General features: G+C 54.9%; 1 protein-coding gene and 1 long non-coding RNA gene across 2 annotated transcripts; both read left to right on the plus strand.

Moving 5' to 3' along the window:
* Positions 1 to 441: 441 nt before the first annotated feature.
* CADM4 (cell adhesion molecule 4) lies at positions 442 to 16,575 on the plus strand. The gene is made up of 9 exons (XM_059666297.1): positions 442 to 583; positions 11,640 to 11,786; positions 12,142 to 12,294; positions 12,539 to 12,673; positions 13,334 to 13,498; positions 13,625 to 13,715; positions 13,847 to 14,019; positions 15,046 to 15,174; positions 15,679 to 16,575. The coding sequence occupies exons 1-9, from the start codon at positions 520 to 522 to the stop codon at positions 15,786 to 15,788; spliced, it is 1,167 nt and encodes a 388-aa protein (XP_059522280.1). The 5' UTR covers positions 442 to 519; the 3' UTR covers positions 15,789 to 16,575.
* On the plus strand, positions 4,350 to 9,491 carry LOC132216783 (uncharacterized). Its single transcript, XR_009448795.1, has 2 exons — positions 4,350 to 5,988; positions 6,223 to 9,491. It is a non-coding gene; the product is annotated as an uncharacterized LOC132216783 (long non-coding RNA).
* Positions 16,576 to 20,157: the final 3,582 nt, after the last annotated feature.

Consider the following 20,157-nt stretch of genomic DNA (forward strand, 5'->3'; position numbering starts at 1 on the left):
ACTCTCACTTTCCACGACACACGCCCCCTCCCTCGGCCTCACACCCTCTCCCCTTTGCACACCCGCGCGCACCCTCACCTGCACGCGCAGGGGCCGCCCCCGCCTCCCTACCCGACACCGCGCCCGCCCCGCCCTGCGCTCAGCCTCCGACCCTGCGCACCCTCACCTTTCACACGCACACTCGCCCGCACAGCACGCTCCTGCCCTTGCACCCCGACACCCCCCCGCTTCTCGGCTGAACGCGCGCCACCTCTGCCCCCGCCCAGCCTGTCCCGCTCGCGGCCCCGCCCGCCGGCTGCCCACCTCTGCGCGCCGCGCCCCACCGCCTCCCCGCGGGTCCTCGCCCACACAGTGTGTCCCGGTGTCCCCGTCCTTCCCGGACTGGCCCCGGCCCGGAGCCCCGCCCCGGCCCCGGAGCCCCGCCCCCGGGCGGGTAGGGGGCGGGGCGGGGGCGGGGCGGGCGGCGCGGGCGGTGCAGGTGCCGGGCCGGGAGCGAGCGGCGGCGGCGGCGGCGGCACCATGGGCCGGGCCCGGCGCTTCCAGTGGCCGCTGCTGCTGCTGTGGGCGGCCGCGGCGGGGCCAGGTAGGTCGGGGGCCGGGGCGGGCCGGCCGGGCCGGGGCGGGGAGCTCAGCGCGTTGACAGCCCGGCCGCCGCGGGGCCGCAGAGGCCGAACAATGCGCGCGCGGGGCCGGGCCGGGCCCCCTCCCCGGGACAAAGCGCAGCGCGGGTCGGGAGCGGGAGCCGCGAGCGGGGGAGGGGGCGCGGGCCCCGGCCGCCGTGCCGCAGCTCCCCCGCCCCGCGCAGGCCCCGATCCCAGCGGGGACAAAGGGACCGAGACCCCCCCCCCCCCGCCCCCGCCCCCACCTCCCGCCCCAGCCCGCCTTCTCCGGGCCGGTCCCCCAGTCCTTCTGCCCGCTCTCTGCGTCCCTCTGTCCGCCTGTATCTGAGTCCCTCAGTCTCTCTCCTAGTCCCTCTACCCTTGTCCTCTGCCCCCTGTCCCTCAGTCCCGAAGTCCTGCCCCTCTCTCTGTCCGCCCCCCTTTCTCCTTGCCTCCCTCTCCCCACCTCCCTATCCTCTTTGTCCCCCACCTCTGTCCCTCGGTCTCTGTTCCTTTTTAGCGGGTCACTCTGTCCCCCGTCGTCCTCTCTAGTCCCCCTTCTCTATCCCTCTGTTTCTGCTCTCCCTCTCTGCCCCTGTCTGTTGTCATCCTGTTTCTCTGTCCCCCATCTGTCCCATCCCCTCGTTTCTCTGTCCCCTGTCTTTCTGTCATTTCTGTTTCTCCAGTCCCTCTGTCACCTAGCTCTCATCCTCCTCTGTCCCCTCTCTCTGTCCCACTGTCTCTCTGTCGCCTCCCCTGTCTACCCTTACAACCTCCATCCTGGGATCCCCGTCCCCATCCTCCATCCCCCCACTTCCCTATCACTATGTGCCCCTGGGGGAACTGAGTCAGGCAGGGCATCCTGAAAGGCCCTGGAGAAATGTAGGGAGAAGGGGGGGGGGTGGATTGTGTGGTGAGCTCGGCATGTGGGCACACACGTGGATTCAGCAAATTCCTCCCAAATGCTGCCCCTCCCCACCCGGTCACACACCCAGCTGCTCCCCTCCAGAGCAGCCAGAGAGCCATCCACATAGCTGTCACACACGGAGAGAAGCTGGAGACCTCCAAGATAGCGTGACCCTGAGACTGGGGACAAGGTCAGGAAATGTCACCCACACACCCTTCACACTGTGTGCCTCGAACTTGTCACAGGCCACGGCCTCCCCGGTGGGTAGCGCTGATCTTGAGGACTGGGAGGTGACTGGGCAGAAGTGGGAGGGCGGGAGGTTCTGTGAGATTTTGAGAGAGGAGTGTAACCAGATGGTACAGGGCCGGGGGCCGGGGTGTCAATCCTGACTCCTGCCATTGGCCACAGTAGCTGATGGCAAGAACCTTCCTCTCTCCAGGGCCCAGTTTCACTCTCTGTAAAGTCTGGATGTTGAACTCAGTGATCTGAAAGGGAAGGAATTCCAGCTTGAACCCCAGACAAAGTGGGGGCAAAGCTGGCCTTTCACCACCCACCTTGCTTTCTTCTCTAGTCTCTGCCATCACTTCAGGATGCGTATGTATCCTTACCTCCTTTCTTTGCAACAGACACGCTGCAATTTCCCAGATGAGTGCTCTGGCACCTTAGCTACATTTCCTTCCAGTTTTATTTTTCTTTCGTCATTTTTTTAGGCCCTGAAATCCAGCCTCATAGAATCCTAGAGCCAATTAGTGCAGTAAACAAAAAACCCGAGGGTATTTTGTAACATGGACACGGTTAGGATTCTAGAATCCCAGAATCTTTAAAATCTCGACTCCTTTAAAGGTCTAGAACCTCGATGGCATTGGCATTCTGGCCTCTCGACATCTTTAACATTCTGAAATCTTGGCCTCCTGGATCTTGGCATCTCTGACATCTAGAATCTTGACAGCTGAGAATGTGGGACTTTGGAGTCTTAGCGTCAGAAGATGGCCCAAGACGGCCACCTACTCAGTGCACGAATCTCTCATCCAGCACTTCCGGGAGGTCGCTTTACTGGTTCTTCCCTTGTTTAAAATCGCCGCATCCTGGTACTCTAATCCCTTCTGTAAACTTTCTCTAAATCCTGGGGCTTAACAAGTCAGGAGAGAATGGTGTCATGGGAAGCACTCTGGACTGGGAGCCGAGGAACTGGGCTCTCTGATGTAGTTTTGCATCATCCCCCCAATCCCTCTCTGAGCCTCACTTTCCCCTTCGGTAAAGCATGGGGTTAGGGCGCTGGAGTGCAGGATCTCACAGGGCCCTGCCTGCTCTCCTTTTCACCGGATGTTTCTGAATGGCTTTGGCCACTAGGTTTCAGGGTGTGTGCAGGGTGCCTACATGTCCCTCTTAGTCACCCTCCTTCCTCTCTCACCTTGCCCAGCCAGCAGCAGCGGGGATGGGAGATGGCGTCCATTTGTGTCCTTTCAAAGACGTGTTCTCTCTTTCCTGGCTCACTCATCTGCCACGAATAGCAGAAGATGGTGAGATTTATGCCCAAAAGAAAGAAGGGTCCAGGCTGGGAAGTGAGAAGGGGTGGGTTGCCTGCCCAGAGATGCACACAGGCCAGAACCTGGGACAGAAAGCGCCGAGGAGACGGATGTCCAGATACAAAGAAAAGACACAGAGGCTGTTCGAGTTGGGGGGCTGTGTGGAGGGGGAGCTTGTTGACCCCGAATAGTGTTTCCCTCCTCGGTGACTCACTCTTTCCTTCTAAAGTTCTGACCAGCCGCTCTGAGGACAGGGGGGCTTCCCCCAATGGGAGTCAGCCCCGGGTCCAGGTCTTGGGAAGTTTCTGTCACTGACCCCCACCCACCCATGAGCTGGATGCCTGAGTCCCTATAGCTGAGGTCAGATTCTGCAAAGGATTCCAAGACCTTAGACACAGCGGGGCCGGGGCCGGGGCCGGGGTGGGTTAATGTCGTGCGAGCCTGGCCTGTCCCCATCTTGGGGAACACAAAGACAGCTTTCTCTCTCTGGGTGGGGCGGGGAGACTTGGAGACAGTCAGACTCGCCAGCACCCAATGGCTTGTGGCACCAGGACCCAAGCACCCACTGGTTTCTGCCTGTGCAGACCCCAGGCCCCTCGGTCTTCTGGGAACCGGGCACCAAGGCTCCTCCGCAGGCACCCAGGAGGGCATGAGGGCAGCAGCAGAGCCTGGGCACTCCTAGGAGGGGGGTGAATAGTGGCCACTGGGGGTGGAGGACAGGACAGTGAGCGCTCAGTGCAGGCTTGCACCCTTCCCGGAGCAGGAATTTCTCCGCTGACCTCCCCCCACACACACTCAGGGGGAAACTCCAGAGGATTCCCCCACCCCCTGGGCCTGAGGCCTGGAATCCAGGGAGTTCTGAATATCCCAGAAATGTGGGGGCCACAGGGGAGACTTTGTGTGTGAGGCTGCTGACTCACCCCTAGGCCCCCACCTGATGCTTGGTTTCCAGATAAGAGGGGGATAGAGGCCTGGGGGAAGGCAAGACTGTGGCTCTGGGAGTTGAGAACTGTGGACCTAGAGTCAAAAGTTTCCAAGAGAGGAGTGGGGTGGGGGCCTGGACTCCTGGGTCTGAGGAAGGAGGGGCTGGGGGCCTGGACCCCTGGGTCTGAGGGAGGAGGGGCTGGGAGCCTGGACCCCTGGGTCTGAGGGAGGAGGGGCTGGGGGCCTGGACTCCTGGGTCTGAGGGAGGAGGGGCTGGGGGCCTGGACTCCTGGGTCTGAGGGAGGAAGGGGCTGGGGGCTGGGCTCCAGTCTGAGGGAGGAGGGTTCCAAGAAAGAAGGGGGCTGGGGGTCCATACTCCTAGGTCTTGGAGGAGGAGGGGCTGGGACCCCGATGCCTGGGTCCTGCGAATACAGGCGCCTTCACAAGGCTGAGCTGAGGAAGAATTGATGCTTTGTGCAAGGATGTTCGGACTCCGCCATTGATGGGGGGCTGAGGGGGTGTTCAATCAGGACGCAGGGATGTACCACCTCCCTAGGGGAGGAAGTGGGAGAAGGAGGCATGATGCCACACACCTCCTGGGGAGCGGATACGGAGGGGTGGCTGTGACCTTCCTGGAACCGTGACCTTGAGACTCCCTTGGGTATTCGCTGACTCAGGACCCAGGAAGTGCTCCCCCACCCCACTTAGTTTCCGTGGAAACATCCACCAGCTGTGTACTCTGGACCCCTGGCTCCTGGGTCCTGCAGGAGGAGGGGGCTGAAGGCCCAGAGTCCTGGGTTTGAGAGAGGAGAGGCTGGGGGCTGGGGACTTCTGGGATTGAGGGAGGAGGATGCTGAGATTTCGGACTCATTCCTGGTCCTGATAAAAGAGGGTGCTAGGAGCCTGGAGGAGCCTAGGAGAGGAGGCGGTTGGGGCTGGTGTCCTGGGTCTGAGGGAGCAGAGTGCTGGATTCTGGGTCTCTGCATGTCACCTGCTCAGCCGCTCTTTCCCAAACCCTCCCATCTCTTTTCCAGGCACCATCCCCATGACGACTCCAGGCTGTCAACACAGTTTAAAGGGCCAGTGCCCTCGTCCCCAAAGCTCAGCCCCTCTCTGCCCAGAAAGTCCCGCCTCACCACCCCCCAGCCCCGAAACAAAAGCTCCTGGGACATTAATATTCCAGGCACAAACACTGTTGGTTACTGAGTCTTCAGGAGGGGGAGGGAATAAGACAAAAACCCCCACCCTCACCCCATGTGCACCCTCAAGCAGAGAGCAGGAGATAAATTTGGGGGCATCCTCATGGCTCTCCGGAGGTATTGAGTGTCTGCCACCCAGTTGCCTGGGACCCCTGAGCCTCATTCTCCACGTCTGTAAAATGGGGGGCTAGCCCTGGGCCAGCCCTGAGGTGCAGGATCCATGGCTTGGCTTCAAAATGTTTTTTTTAAAGTGCCAGAGTAAGCAGGCAGCCCGCTTTCCTGTGCATGGGCAAGCTTCTGGAGGTTGTCAGCATAGCAGTTCTGCAGAGGGGTCCCTGAGCTCAGGGCACCGGGCGGGCACTGGCTCTCTCCCCATTTCACAGGCGGGGCACCTGAGGCTCAGAAAGGTTAAGCCACTGCCCAAGGTCACGCAGATGGTCACCCAGGTGTTTAAGATGAGAACAGTGATGTCACAAATTGTGGTGAGGCTGAAATGGGATCCTGCACTGGCCCTTTAAACACGTGCCATTCATTCATTAATCTCCAAACATGTATCCAGTGCCAGGCACACTTCTAGGCACGAAGGGCAGAGCGGTAAGCCCCATGGTGTATATCCCTGCTTCATGGAGAATAGATCTAGTGCTGGGGGACAATAAATACGTGAGCAAATTAGTAAAAGAATGTCAGTGAAATTTCCACACAGGAAATAAAACAGTGGTGAGGAAATAGGAAGCGTTCTGGAGGCGAAGGGATGGGGAGTGGGAGAAAGTCACTCTGAAGAGGTGTCCATGTGACCAGAGACCCGAATGAGAACAGGAGGCAGTCCTGGGATGGTCAAGGGCCATGGTCGGCAAACTGCGGCTCGGCAAACCGTGGCTCGCGAGCCACATGCGGCTCTTCGGCCCCTTGAGTGTGGCTCTTCCACAAAATACCGACTTCTGCGCATGGGCCACGAAGTTTCGATCGCACTGTACGTGCACGCCCGCACGTGGTATTTTGTGGAAGAGCCACACTCAAGGGGCCGAAGAGCCGCATGTGGCTCGCGAGCCGCGGTTTGCTGACCACAGGTCAAGGGGAAAGAACATTCCAGGCAAAGGGAGGAGCAGGTGAAAAGGCCCTGGGTGGTGACAAGTTCAGCGGGTTTGTAGGACGTCAAGGCGAGGGAGCTGGAGTGAAGTGAGGGTGATTGGAACTGTAGCCAGAGCGGGGCCAGGGCACATAGCACCTTGAAGGCCCAGGGAAGGAGTCTAGATTTTATTCTAACGGTCATGGGCAGCTAATGAAGGGTTGTAAGCAGAGAGGTGACTTGATCTGTTTTACTTTTTTGGAAAATCCATCTAGCTGCTGTGTGGAGAACGGCCTGGTGGGAGGCAGGCATGGATGGATGCAAGGAGGCCCACGCATAGTTCTTAAAGGTACAAGTAAGAGCCCTGGCCAGTAAGGCTCGTTTGGGCATCGTCCCATGCACCAAAAAGTTGCTGGTTCGATTCCTGGTCAGGGCATATGCCCAGGTTGCTGGTTCGATCCCCTATGGGGGCCATGCAGAAGGTAGCCAGCTGCTGATCAGTGTTTCGTTCTCACATCCATGTTTCTCTCTCTTTCCCTCTCCCTTCCTCTCTCTCTAAAAAGCCATAAAAAAATCTTTGGGGGTGCCCTAACTGGTTTGGCTCAGTGGATAGCGCATCGGCCTGCGGACTGAAAGGTCCCAGGTTCGATTCCGGTCAAGGGCATGTACCTTGGTTGCGGGCACATCCCCAGTAGGAGGTGTGCAGGAGGCAGCTGATCGATGTTTCTCTCTCATCGATGTTTCTAACTCTCTATCCCTCTCCCTTCCTCTCTGTAAAAAATCAATAAAATATATTTTTAAAAAAATCTTTGGGGGTAAAAATGGTTCAAGTAAGAGATAGTGTTGTTGGACTAGGGCAGGGGTGGGGAACGTCCAGCCCACAGGCCATATAAGGCCCATGAAATCATTTGGTCTGGCCCTGCCAACGCATTAGGGGTGAGTTCATTAAATGTTTGACCAAATATAGCAGGCTAATTTTTAAGTTGATAATTTTGTATAGCCCATGAATGATGTTATAAATATGCAAATGGCCTTGGTGGGGGGAGGGAAGGTTCCCCACCCCTGGACTCGGGTTATGGTAGAAGAGGTAGACAAAGGTGAATGGATATGGGCTATCTTTTGGAAGTAGAATGGATAGATGTTGCTGATGGAAAAGATGTTAGAGGTGAAGGAAAGGGTAAGAACTTGCATGATTTCTAGGTCTTGGGCCTGAGCAGCCAGGTAGATGGTGGTGACATTTACTGAGATTGAGGAAACGTGAAGAGGAATACATTTGGATTGGGCGTGTGAAGCTTGATAATCCAGGAGGTACTAGATAAACCACTCTTAGTGGCTTAAAAACACAAAGAAGTTCTACTAAACATTAAAAAAAGTCCCGAAATAGGCATCCAGGGCTTTTACGGCAGCTCTGCATCATCACCGGAGGCCCAGGTACCTTTCAGCTCCTGGTTGCACCGTCCCTACTGCCCTCGTCCTCACGGGCCAGCATGGCTGCCAGGACTCCAGGCAGCAGCACCCTAGTTCCAAGCAGCTCAAAGGTGACCTGGGGGACAAGGGTCTTGTCCCCCATTTTAGGAAATCCTCCCCAAATTACCACATGACGCTTTTCCTTACATCCCATTGGACAGAACTTGCACATGGACTCACTTGGCTGCAAGAAAGCCTGGGAAATGTATCTTTCTGCTAGGCATAGGGCAACCATAAAATACCAGCAGGGCTCCTTTGCTAAGGAGAAAGGGAAGCATGATGTCGGGGTAGCAAGCTAACTCTCTCTGCCGTCACCCCCTGGAATTAATCGTTTCCACCCTCAGCCCCCAGATGAGGCTGCCTATCCTTTTTACAGGGAATGTAACATGTTAGATGGGATGTTACAGTGATTTGCGTCTACCTCCACATAAATCTTGAAAGGCCGTCCAGGACAGGGACCTTTTCTGACTCATCTCTGGGCATGCAGCCCTGGGAAACCTACCCACTGCCTAGGAAATACTCGAATGAATGAATGAGACAGACTGTGAGAGACATGAAGCGATAGTTATCCAACATTGAAAGGTATATAACCAGATGTGATCGTGCTTCTTCCCTGCTTCAAAACCTACACTGGCCTTCAGGATAAAAGCTAATCCCCTAGCGTGGCATTTGAGGCCCTCCACCAGCACACCCCACAATCCCTCACCAAAGCTGGACATGCACCCAGACAGCCAGCAGTGGGTAGAGGTCTAGGATACAGAATCAGAGAGCTCTTGGATGCAGGTCCTGGGTCTGCCACTCTTGGGCTATGACCTTAAGCAAGTCATTTTCTCTCTCTGGACTAATTTTCTCATCTATAAAATGGGAATTGGGAGAAAACGTGATTGAAAACGGGTGCCTACCTTATTCAGATATTGTGATGATTAAATGGAAATTATACAGGTAATGTCCTTAGCACAGCAAGTGCCTAATAAACAATAGCTATTGTGATTGTTAGTTTGAAGATGACAGTGACAATGATGATGGTGATGCTGATGATGATTAATCTCAGCTTTGAGCTTTCTTCCAGGCTGTTTTCTCTGCTGGAATCACCCCCTTACTAATCACCTACCTTGTTCCTCTGCTGTGTTAATCAGAGTAGGTTAACTTCTGTAACAAACAGGCCTGAAATCTCAGTGGCTTTGCAAAAAAAAGTGTATTCCTCTCTCATGTTACAGTTCTGTGCTGACAAGTCACAGGGGACAGTGAGTCAGGGCCCCAGGCTTCCAGCTTGCGATCCTATCCTCCTCTAGGCTCCCTGAAGTTCTCTCCATTCAGCTATTAAGAGAGCGTCGACTTATGAAGTAGGAGGTCATGGTTCGATTCCCAGTCAGGGCATATGCCTGGGTTGTGGGCATGATCCCCAGTAGGTGGCGTGCAGGAGGCAGCTGATCAGTGATCATTGGTGATCATTCTCTCTCATCATTGGTGTTTCTATCTATCTCTCTCCCTCTCTTTTCCTCTCTGAAATCAATAAAAATACAGTGGGGCCTTGACTTACGTGTGTCCTAACGAGTTTTTCGAGATACGAGCCATCTCTCGGCCGATTTTTTGCTTTGAGTTGCAAGCTACAATTCGGGTTACGAGCCAGCTTCAGATACCCCACCGCTAGTTGGCACAGCGAACGTCACAGTGAACGCCACAACATCAGCCCAGCATCACGTGTCTCACTCGTTCACTTTTTGATTTGACATACGAGTAATTTGAGTTACGAGCTCCGTCACGGAACGAATTAAACTCGTAAGTCAAGGCCCCACTGTATATTTTTTAAAAAATAAAATAAAACCTCGTGGCTTTAAACAACCATGCTATTTGCTCACAACTCTGGGATCAGCAATTTGAACTGGATCAATTGGGCAATTCTTCTCTTGGTCACAGTTGGGGTCACTCATATGGCTGCAGTCACCTGGGGTCTCACTGGGGCCTCACTCACATGGCTGGCGGTTGCTGCTGGCTATTGGTGGGCTCCTCTCATCTTCAAGGAAACTAGTCTGGGCATCTTCACTCAACTGTCTCAGGGCAGCAGGAGGGCATGAGCGGAAGCTGCAAGGTCTTTTGAAGCCTAGGTTCCAGAACTCATATAATATCACTTCTAGCAAATTCTGTTGGTCAGAGCAAGCCACAAGGCGTGCCCGGATTCCCAGGGTCTGAGTGCCTCAGTGGGTGGAGCAGCAAAGTCACCTTACAAAGGGCATGTACAGAGAAGGGAAGAGTATTGTGGCCATCCCTGCTGACAAGCTACAACATGAGCCCAGGTGTGGAAGATGGGGTTCAGTGAACGCCTAGCAGTCTCCCACACCTGGTCAGCTCCTGTTTACTCGAGATCTGGATCCGATAGAGCTTTCTTCCAGAAGCTTCTCTAATCCCCCATCGCCCTAGGCAGTCTTTTCAAAACAATTTTAAAAATTGTTTTTATTGATTTTTTTAGAGAGTGGAAGAAAGAGGGAGGGAGAGAAACATTGATGTGAGAAACATTGATCGCTGCCTCCTGCACATCCCTTACCAGGGATCGAGCCCTAAACCCGGGCATGTGCCCTGATTGGGCATCGAACTGGCAACCTTTTGGTACATGGGAAAATGCCCAACCAACTGAGCCACACCTGCCAGGGTTTTTAAAATTTTTATTAGTATTTATTTTATGCTGATTTTACTCCCAGGCCATACGTTTTTATTTCTTCTGGAATCTCTTTTTCTTCATGCAACTTCCTCTTCTGGTTTAGGACTCTGCTCTTCAGTAGAGCCATCTCCAGGTTAATCCGCCCATGAGCTCTGCATGTCCTGCACTGCATCTTGGAAGCTTTTCACCTGGATGTGCTCAATGACCAGAGAATCTACATCTAAACCCTTACGTTCAGCGTTCTCTGCATTTTCAAGCATGCACAGCAAAAAATCAGCACTCTTGTCTGGCCAGTGTGGCTCAGTGGTTGAGCATCGACCTATGAACCAGGAGGTCGAGTTTTGATTCCCAGTCAGGGCATATGCCTGGGTTGTGGGCTCGATCTCCAGTGCGGGGCAAGCAGGAGGCAACCATTCAATGATTCTCTCTCATCATTGATGTTTCTTTCTCTCTCCCTCTCCCTCTCCCTTCTAATCTGAAATCAATAAAAATATTTTTTAAAAATTCAGCACTCTTTTTGTGCTACCGACACTGAGTCCAGCCCCACTCTTTAGCCTGGGCATACCTACCAACCCCACCAGTGTAAGGATGGAATGGCACACATTGCTTCTGTAGATATTGGTGGCTTTTTTTTTTTTTAATCCTTACCTGAGGATATTTTTCCCATTGATTTTTTTTTTTTTGAGAGAGAGAGATAGAGAGAGAGAGAGAGTGGAAGGGAGTGAGGGGGAAAGAAAGACAGAGAAACATCGATGTGAGAAATACATCGATTGGTTGCCTCCTGAACGCACCCCAACCCGGACAGGGATCGAGCCTGTAACCCAGGTACATGCCCTTGGTCAGGAATCAAAGCCACAACCTTTCCATTCACAGGCTGCTGCTCTAACCCCTGACCCACACCAGCCAGGGCTACTTGGTGGCCTTTTGAATGTGCGTACCCCTGATGACCTGGGCAGTTTCACGGGTGTTCTTAAAGTGAACACAAAGACTTGAACCTCTTGATTGGCAGGATTTTGTGAGGTTTTCTGGGTCAGGTGATAGCAAACCATTTGTAGAGGTCATCTCCGGCCACTTTGGGGAAGAGTCCCTGGGCGTCTTGGTCTCCCTGCCCTCTGGGCTCCCAGTGTGCCCTGTGCAGCGCCCCCTAGAGTGCATCTCTTGGACTCCAGCCTGCAGGAAATGTTGGATGCGATAAACTGAATGTGAGGGGAAGGAGCGGGATTGGAGGTGTGGATGGGAGAGGAGCAGAGGGGAGAGAGAATTACAGTCCTCAGCGAGTCTCCTCTCCTGTCCAGGGGCGGGGCAAGAAGTACAGACGGAGAATGTGACCGTGGCCGAGGGCGGGGTGGCCGAGATAACCTGCCGTCTGCACCAGTACGATGGGTCCATCGTTGTCATTCAGAACCCAGCCCGGCAGACCCTCTTCTTCAATGGCACCCGCGGTGAGTGCTGGGTCCCCAATCCTGAGTCTGGAAGGAGGAGGGCTGGGAGCTGATTCCTGTGACCGGAAAGCCGGCAGAGCTGAGACTCTGGACTCCTGGGTCTGAGGGAGGAAGGGGCTGGGGGCTCGGGCTCCTGGGTCCTCCCATAGCATGGAGCTGGGGGACTGAACCCTACTCCTGTGGGTGGGAGGTCCGGAATCATTCTGGTGCCCCAGGGGGTGACTAGGTGGGCACCTTAGGTACATAGCTATGGCTGGAGAAAAGAGGCAGAGGGCTGGCCGCTAAGCTCCTGGAGGAAGGGTCCAACTCCTGAGGCCAGGATTCCCCAAGTTCACTCCTGGTTCACTCACTCTAGCCCTGAAGGATGAGCGTTTCCAGCTTGAGGAGTTCTCCCCTCGCAGGGTGCGGATCCGGCTCTCAGACGCCCGCCTGGAAGACGAGGGAGGCTATTTCTGCCAGCTCTACACGGAGGACACCCACCACCAGATTGCCACGCTCACTGTCCTGGGTAACCACCTCTTTCTCCTGCAGCCCGTCCCTCCTCCCTTCTCCTCTGCCTTTCCCTTATCCTGCGGCCCCACCCGGGCTGTTCTCAGCCTCCTGGACACCTGGGCCGGGCCACATGGCTGGCCTGCCTGACCTCTGGGCTCTAGGTTTGACCCTTGTTGCCTGAAATCCCGCTGCCTGGTCACTTTGAACCCACCTGGCTGTCTCCCCTGACCTCCCCCCGTACCCACTTCTCCCTGCGACAGTGGCCCCGGAGAATCCCGTGGTGGAAGTCCGGGAGCAGGCGGTGGAGGGCGGCGAGGTGGAGCTCAGCTGCCTGGTCCCGCGGTCCCGCCCGGTTGCCGTTCTGCGCTGGTACCGCGATCGCAAAGAGCTGAAAGGTATTACCGAAAGGGGTACGAGGGGTGGGGGAGGTGCCAGAGAGGGGCGGGGCCTGGAGGGGCGGGGCTTATGAAAGGCGGGTTTGTGGGGCGGGGCTTGGAGGGGCGGGGCTTGTGAATGGCGGGTTTGTGGGGGCGGAGCTTGGAGGAGAGCGCACTGGTTAGAGACGGACATGGGCCACGCACGCCATATGCAGCTATTGAATAAAGTGGTAGATGAGCCCTGGCCGGTTTGGCTCAGTGGATAGAGCCTCAGCCTGCGGACTAAAGGGTCCCAGTTTCGATTCCGGTCAAGGGCATGTACCTTGGTTGCGGGCACATCCCCAGTAGGGGATGTGCAGGAGGCAGCTGATGGATATTTTTCTCTCATCGATGTTTCTAACTCTCTATCCCTCTCCTTTCCTCTCTGTAAGAATCAATAAAATATATTTTTAAAAAAGTGATAGATGAGAGGAGGTGGAGGGGAAGAGGAAAGAGCTTTGGGAAGAGGAACATGGGATTGTGGGCTTGATTCGGGGAGGGTCGTCGTTTGGAAGACTGGAGGCGAGGCCTGTGGCTTAGGGGCGTGGCTTAGCAGATAGCCTGCTTTGGGATTGGCTGGGGGGCACGCGGGGGCGGGACCGGGATCCTGGACTGCAGACCTCTCATTGGGGCCGGCAGGTGTGAGCAGCAGCAGGGAAAACGGCAAGGTATGGAGCGTGGCGAGCACAGTGAGGTTCCGCGTGGACCGCAAGGACGACGGCGATATCGTCATCTGCGAGGCGCAGAACCAGGCGCTGCCCTCGGGGCACATCAAGCAGACGCAGTACGTGCTGGACGTGCAGTGTAAGTGCCCGGGTGCAGGGAGCCGGCGGGCGGGGCGGTCCCCACGCCAGCCGCCGGACCCCGGGAGGGCTCCAACCCCGCGTGGTGGCCCTGACAGCCACTCTCCCATCGCACTTCTGCCTGCAGACTCCCCCACGGCCCGGATCCATGCCTCGCAGGCTGTGGTGAGGGAGGGAGACACGCTGGTGCTGACGTGTGCCGTCACGGGGAACCCCAGGTGAGCTCTGGGGGCCGAGACGCCTGAGGAGGGACCCTCTTATTCCTCGATGCTCCATAGATTGCTGAGAAGTCAGGATTGGATGCTGGCGCCTGCGTCCCTTACTCTCACTGTCCTTTACCCTCGTCCAGGCCAAATCAGATCCGCTGGAGCCGCGGGAATGAGTCTTTGCCGGAGCGGGCCGAGGCATTCGGGGAGACGCTTACGCTGCCGGGCCTGGTATCAGCAGATAATGGCACCTACACTTGCGAGGCGTCGAACAAGCACGGCCACGCGAGGGCGCTCTATGTGCTCGTGGTCTACGGTGAGTGCAGGCTGCGGGGGCCTGGGGGCGGGGCTCAGGGCAGGGGCGTGGCCTCCCGGGGTCCCTGCCTTGTCCTGGGTGGGCGGGGCCTGTGCAAAGTGATTCTAGGTTCAACAGCCCACAAAGTTCTTATAGTTCAGTTTTGTCTCTGAAACATCCTATTGCCGGTGACATAGTCTGCTCCTTCGTTTCTTCATGGCTAAAGTGGAAATGAACAATAGCACCTATGTCAGGGTTTATGAAGATTATATGAGCTAAATATATAAAGTGGTTGGAAGGACCCTAGCCGGTTTGGCTCAGTGGATAGATAGAGCGTCAGCCTGCGCACCAAAGGGTCCTGGGTTCAATTCCCGCCAAGGGCACGTACTTTGGTTGCAGGCTCCTCCCCCGACCTGACCCTGGTCAAGGCAGGTGCAGGAGGCAACCAATAGATGATGTTTCTCTGTCTTTCCCTCTCTCCCACTGTCTCTAAAAGATCAATGAAAAAATATTATCGGGGGAGGATTAACCAAAAAATATAAAAGTAAATAAAGCGGTTGGAAAGCCCCTAACAACAACAAAAAAAAATGCTACGTGTTAAACTCTTATGATGGTGCAGCAGGAATTTTGGAAATGTTTGGGCCCTAGATAGCATTGTAGATACCAGAAGCATTTTGGATAAAATATGGTAAGGGACTTGGACCCGAGGTTCTACGGGGGAAGAAGCATAGTCCCAAGAAGAGGGATGTGTTGTTTCTGATCTCTGGGGGTGGGGCGAGGAAAGGAGGCAGAGCAGGTACTAGCAAAATGACTCAGGACCCAGTGGGGGGGGTGTATAATCCAGCAGGCATTCCTGAAGGTTGTGGAACATCATGAAAGCGGGAAGCCATGAGAAAGGCCCAGCAGGTGGCAGCAATTTGAGGGGCATAGCACGTTAAGGGGGAGCGGTTAGAGAGGGTGGGCGGAATAATTTAACAGGTTGGCAGCGATGGGCCGGGCTGGGACCGTGCTCCGATGACCTGGTCCTGCGCCCTGTTCCTCTGGCAGACCCCGGTGCGGTGGTAGAGGCTCAGACGTCCGTGCCCTACGCCATTGTGGGCGGCATCCTGGCGCTACTGGTGTTTCTGATCATATGTGTGCTGGTGGGCATGGTCTGGTGCTCGGTACGGCAGAAGGGTGAGTGGTTGGGGGGTGGGGAGGAGGGAGGTCTGAATTCAGCGAGGGTTGCAGTTGGTTGCGGGATTGGTTAAGGGGGCGGGGCGTAGAGACTGAATTTGAGAGAGGGCAGAGCCTAGTAGAACCAGGATTCAAACTCTGTGGGATCTGAGGCCAACATTCCCAAAGGGGCAGGTGTTTTGCCCATGAATAAAAGGGGTGAAACACTGAAGCGGAATTAAATCCGTGGGTTTAAATTAAACGATTTACCTTCCTAATTGCTGGATTCGTTTGGGAACAGAGCAAGGGGATATCAGCAAGAGAACAGATCAGGGTTGATCTTTCCATGAACTTTTGGTATCTTCCTAATTCTGCTTCACCTCTTTCTCTGCCCATTTTGCTATTCCCTGGTCCTGATTCCCTCTGTTCCCTGTGTTCCTTTTCTCCCTCTTCCTTGTCTGATATCTGTCTTGTCTGTCTCCTTCTTCCCGCTTATTTCTGTCCAACTCCTGGGTCACCCCTCAGGCTCCTATCTGACCCACGAGGCCAGTGGCTTGGATGAGCAGGGAGAAGCGAGAGAAGCCTTCCTCAATGGCAGTGACGGACACAAGAGGAAAGAAGAATTCTTCATCTGACCCCGTCTCTACCCCAGGCCTGGGCCTGGGCGAGGGTCCACCCCACTGCCAGCTGCAAAGACATTTACCAGAGTCTGGGATGGTGGGCATCTCTCCCCACCACTAACACCTCAGACGTTTGGGCAGGGATGGGGGTGTCATATGCCTAGGTCTCTTTGAGGGCCAGAAGCAAGGTCCCAGAGGTCTGGAGTCCCCCAGGGGGTAGGGGGCCAAAGGTCCAGATCCCCCAAGTCCAGGGAGGGCGGTAGGGATTGGGTTGGGGGAAGATAACAGGGGGAAGGCCAGGGCCCCTAAGCTGCAGAACCAGGTCATGTGGGGAGGGGATCAGATTCTGGGAAGGGTGGGGTGGGCAGGGAAGGGAAACGCAGATTTCTTTGGGGGTCCAAGACCTCATGCCAGCCATTGTAGGAGCTCCACAGAGCTCTGGGCACCTCTTTGCAAAGCCATGTTTGCACGGTGGGGGTAAGGGTGGGGGGGAGGGTGTGGAAACAGGGATTCTGTGTCTTTGTGTCATAACTTTGATGGAGGAGGTGAGGGAGACAGCCCCAGCCCTTTTCTCCAATCCCCCTTCCCCAGGTTCCAGCTTCCCTTCCCTCTGCCTTCTCCCCCCACATCTGTCCTATCTATATTTGTCTCTCTGTCCACCCACTCCTGGGGGGGCCTTCCCCAGCTCTCCTCCAGGCCCCCTCCGCCCCCGGGAGGGGGAAAGGAGTTTAGGGAGGGTGTTGGTCTCTATGGTTTTATATATAATATATTAAAAAAATAAAAAATCTGTATGAAAATATCAGATTATGCCCTCCTCCCCCATTCCTGGCTTTTGCCCCCTTTTTCTTGTTAAAAAAAACCAACAAAACAAAACACCACAACACAACATTTTGTATGGGGCAGGGAGGGGAATGGGAAGGGGGTGTGGCAGTCCCACTAACCACCATTAAACTGAGGAGAGAACATGTTTGTGGTAGTTGTGTGTCTGTCCTTCTGCCCGAAGCTGCACCCTGTTGGGAGGGGGGGAGGGAGAGGAGCTGCTGGTGAACCATACAGGCCAAAAGGAGGTCTCAGCTATGGCACCCTGACCCTCCTGGAGGGGGAAACTGGGTTTTTCCTAGACACTCGTTCAGCCAAATAGTCAGTCTTACCTCCTCGGTAATTACTGAGCTACCCTATCCCCACCCCATGACCTGGACCCTTCCTGTGGCTCACCCCCACCCCAGACATCAGTCTCAAGGGCAGCTTTCAGTTAGTCACGTCTCACCCTGATCCCGCCTTTCTCAAAACCTTACCCTGTCTCCCTATCACCTGTAGAGCGAGTCAAAGCTCCTTACCCTGGTATTCCAGGCCCTTCATTCTCTAAAATTTAAATGAGTGATTCTAATTTTAGATTAAAAAATATAAATCACCTGACACATACGCAAATCCTACCATATATATATATATTTTCTCTTACTGTGTGTGCCAGGTGCTGCTCAAAGGTCTAGTGGCAAATATTTGGTGTTCCAGACAGCATAACACAAATCTGAAACATAAGGCCCCAAAAGTGAAAAAGGTGACTCCGCATTTTGTTTTCATGAAGCTTTCACAAGGAAAAAAGAACTTAATTTCAGGTTGCCATTAAGATAAAATGCAGAGGAAGGGGATGTGGAGCACTATTTTATTTTAACTTATTATGGAAAACTTCAAACACACAAATAGGCAGAATAGAACAATGAAGTCCACGCATCCTTCACCCCAGCTTCAAAAGCCATCAATTCACAGCCAATCCTGCTTTATCCACAACCCCACTCCCTTCTCTAGAGCAAATCTGGAGGTGCTACTTTAGAAAAAAAACAGAACAGGGAATGCCTCTCAGGTTGACATCTGTGCCAAGATATGAATGGTTAACACCAGCAGCCATTTGAAGATCAGAGGGAAAGCGTTTTTAGGCAAAGGGAACAACAAGGGCAAGGACCTGAGATGACAAAGACTGGGGTGTTTGATGGGAACTGGAGTTAGTCAGGATAAAGAGAGAGGTAGGTGAGGTCAGAGGTAAACAGGAGCAGGCCATGATAAAGTTTGGATTTTTTCGAAGCATAATGGGATCCCATTGGAGTGTTTTAAGCTGGAATTTGAGTCACTTCCAGGAAGCCTGGACTCCTACAGTATCTTCAGCATAAAGTCTGAACTCAGCATCACCTATAGGAGCCTTTCCCCTCTCTGATTCTGGGTTCCAGGCATACTATCTGCTTTCACTTCCTCAGTCAAATCATGTATTGCTTTTTTTTTTTTTCTTCCTCTAGGCCAGTGGTTCTCAACCTTCTGGCCCTTTAAATACAGTTTCTCATGTTGTGACCCAACCATAAAATTATTTTTGTTGCTACTTCATAACTGTAATGTTGCTACTGTTATGAATCGTAATGTCAATATCTGATATGCAGGATGGTCTTAGGCGACCCCTGTGAAAGGGTCGTTTGACAGCCAAAGGGGTCGCGACCCACAGGTTGAGAACCGCTGCTCTAGGCCTTTACCGTAGACTCTTCCCTCTGCCAGCATGACTCCCATTCCAGTTGGCTTCTATTAATCCTTGGCTTAAAGATCATCACCCTCTGGAATCCTTTTCAGGCTGGGGCAGGCACCTCCTCCAGCCCCCACACCTTCCTATGCTCCATTCATTCCAAATCTGACCACTCCAGATTGTGGTTCTGATGATGTGTGGATTTCCTTCCTTTGATTGGGGCAGCATGACGATAGGGGCCGGGTAATGTCTTGTTCACTGCGGAAACCATAGTAGTACCTGCTAGCACAGGGCCTGACACATAAACGAGCAGTAATTATTTATCCAGGTTGGAGCTGGAGGATTGTGAGGGTCGGTAAGGATCCTGACCCTTGAGCCGCCTCTCCGGAGGCAAACTGATTCCTACTAAACCAAGGCTACCAGCTGCACGCTAGTCCGCAGTCCCTCTGCGCATGCGCCTTGCTCAGGCGCGCCCCCCGCCCCACATATGCTAATCACTGCGCTCCGGAGGACAGCTTTTCCGGGGAATATGCAAATCACTCCATTTGGTGCTTGAGGCCTCCATTGTCCCGCGCTAAGATTATGCAAATGAACAGGCCTCAGGTCCCGAATCCCGGCCGAGCTGGCGTTCCCCTACCCCCGGCTCATCCCATTCTATAAAGCGCGCTCCTGCCCCGCACACGCACGCGCGAGCCCTGCAATTTCTCCATCCGGCCGGTTGCGGACTGTACCAAGTAAACCCGGACAGCGAGGGGCAAAGCCCGCAAGCCCCTGCGCTGGCCTCACGGTGGCCCGACTCGGATAGCCCCTCTTCACACTGTGCGCCAGGAATGGTCCATCTCGGCGCGCAAGCGCCCTAGGCTCTTCACGCCCCTCGCGCTCCTTCCCATCCTACTCGCGGCGCAGGCGCCAAGCCCAGGCGTGCAGCCGCCACCGCCGCCGCCGCCGCCGCCGCCGAGCCCGAGCGGGGGCCGCCCTAGCCGGTGAGTGTCCGGGATCGAGGTGCGCGGGGCATGCTGGGAAGCGGGCGCTGCGGCACTGCTGCATGATGGGAGTGACGGCTTCAGTCACGGAGGAGCCGGCAGCGGTCTTGGGCGGTGATGGCCTGAGGACAAGACCTGAGCGGCTCCATGCCGCCCTGGCGCAACGTGGAAAAAAAGGGACGCTCCGCCCTAAACGTGTGGGAGTCGGCCCGCTAGTCGTTATAGGCCTGGTGCATCCTGGGAAGAATTACCCTAGTTCTTGCGGGGAACCGGTCCCCTTTGTTACACGCACGCCCCCCACGAGCATCTCGGGAACGAGGAGTGCTTTGACGCTCCTTGCAAGGTGGTCACTGCAGGCCTGAGGCATCCTGGGGGAGTTGCCGCAGGGCGTTATGGGAACTGGTCCTTATTGTGCCGTAAAAGGTTGTGCTCTGGCTCCTTCCCCCAGCCTGGTGGGCAGGGCTGCCTATTATGTTCACGCAGGGGATCTTGGGAGTTGATTGCTCTTCTAGGCTCAGGACATCGTATGTGGTAGCCTCATTCATGCCCCCCTAAAGTCATGGGGGCCAGTCCAGCCGTCACAGCCGTTGAGGAGTGGGGCTTGTGCACCACGGACAGCCTCCACCCGTCCTGAGTGCCCGGGAAGGGGCTTTGTGTGGTGCGGAGGGGAAGGGTAGGTTGGACCGGGGAGCAGTGTCCCCTGGTAACCTCGTAGGAAGTTCTGAGTGTTCCTGGGGTAGGACTGCCAGTTGAAATACTTGATTTTAGATAAACAAATGTACGTCCCAAATATTACATGGACCCTCCTATGTATAGTAAGTAATTAGTTGTTTATCTGAAATTCAAGTTCATTGGGTGTCGTCTGGTTTTTTATGGTTTGTTAATCCTCACCGAGGAT

The sequence above is a fragment of the Myotis daubentonii genome, chromosome 15 (genome assembly GCF_963259705.1).
Source record: "Myotis daubentonii chromosome 15, mMyoDau2.1, whole genome shotgun sequence".
NCBI lineage: Eukaryota > Metazoa > Chordata > Mammalia > Chiroptera > Vespertilionidae > Myotis > Myotis daubentonii.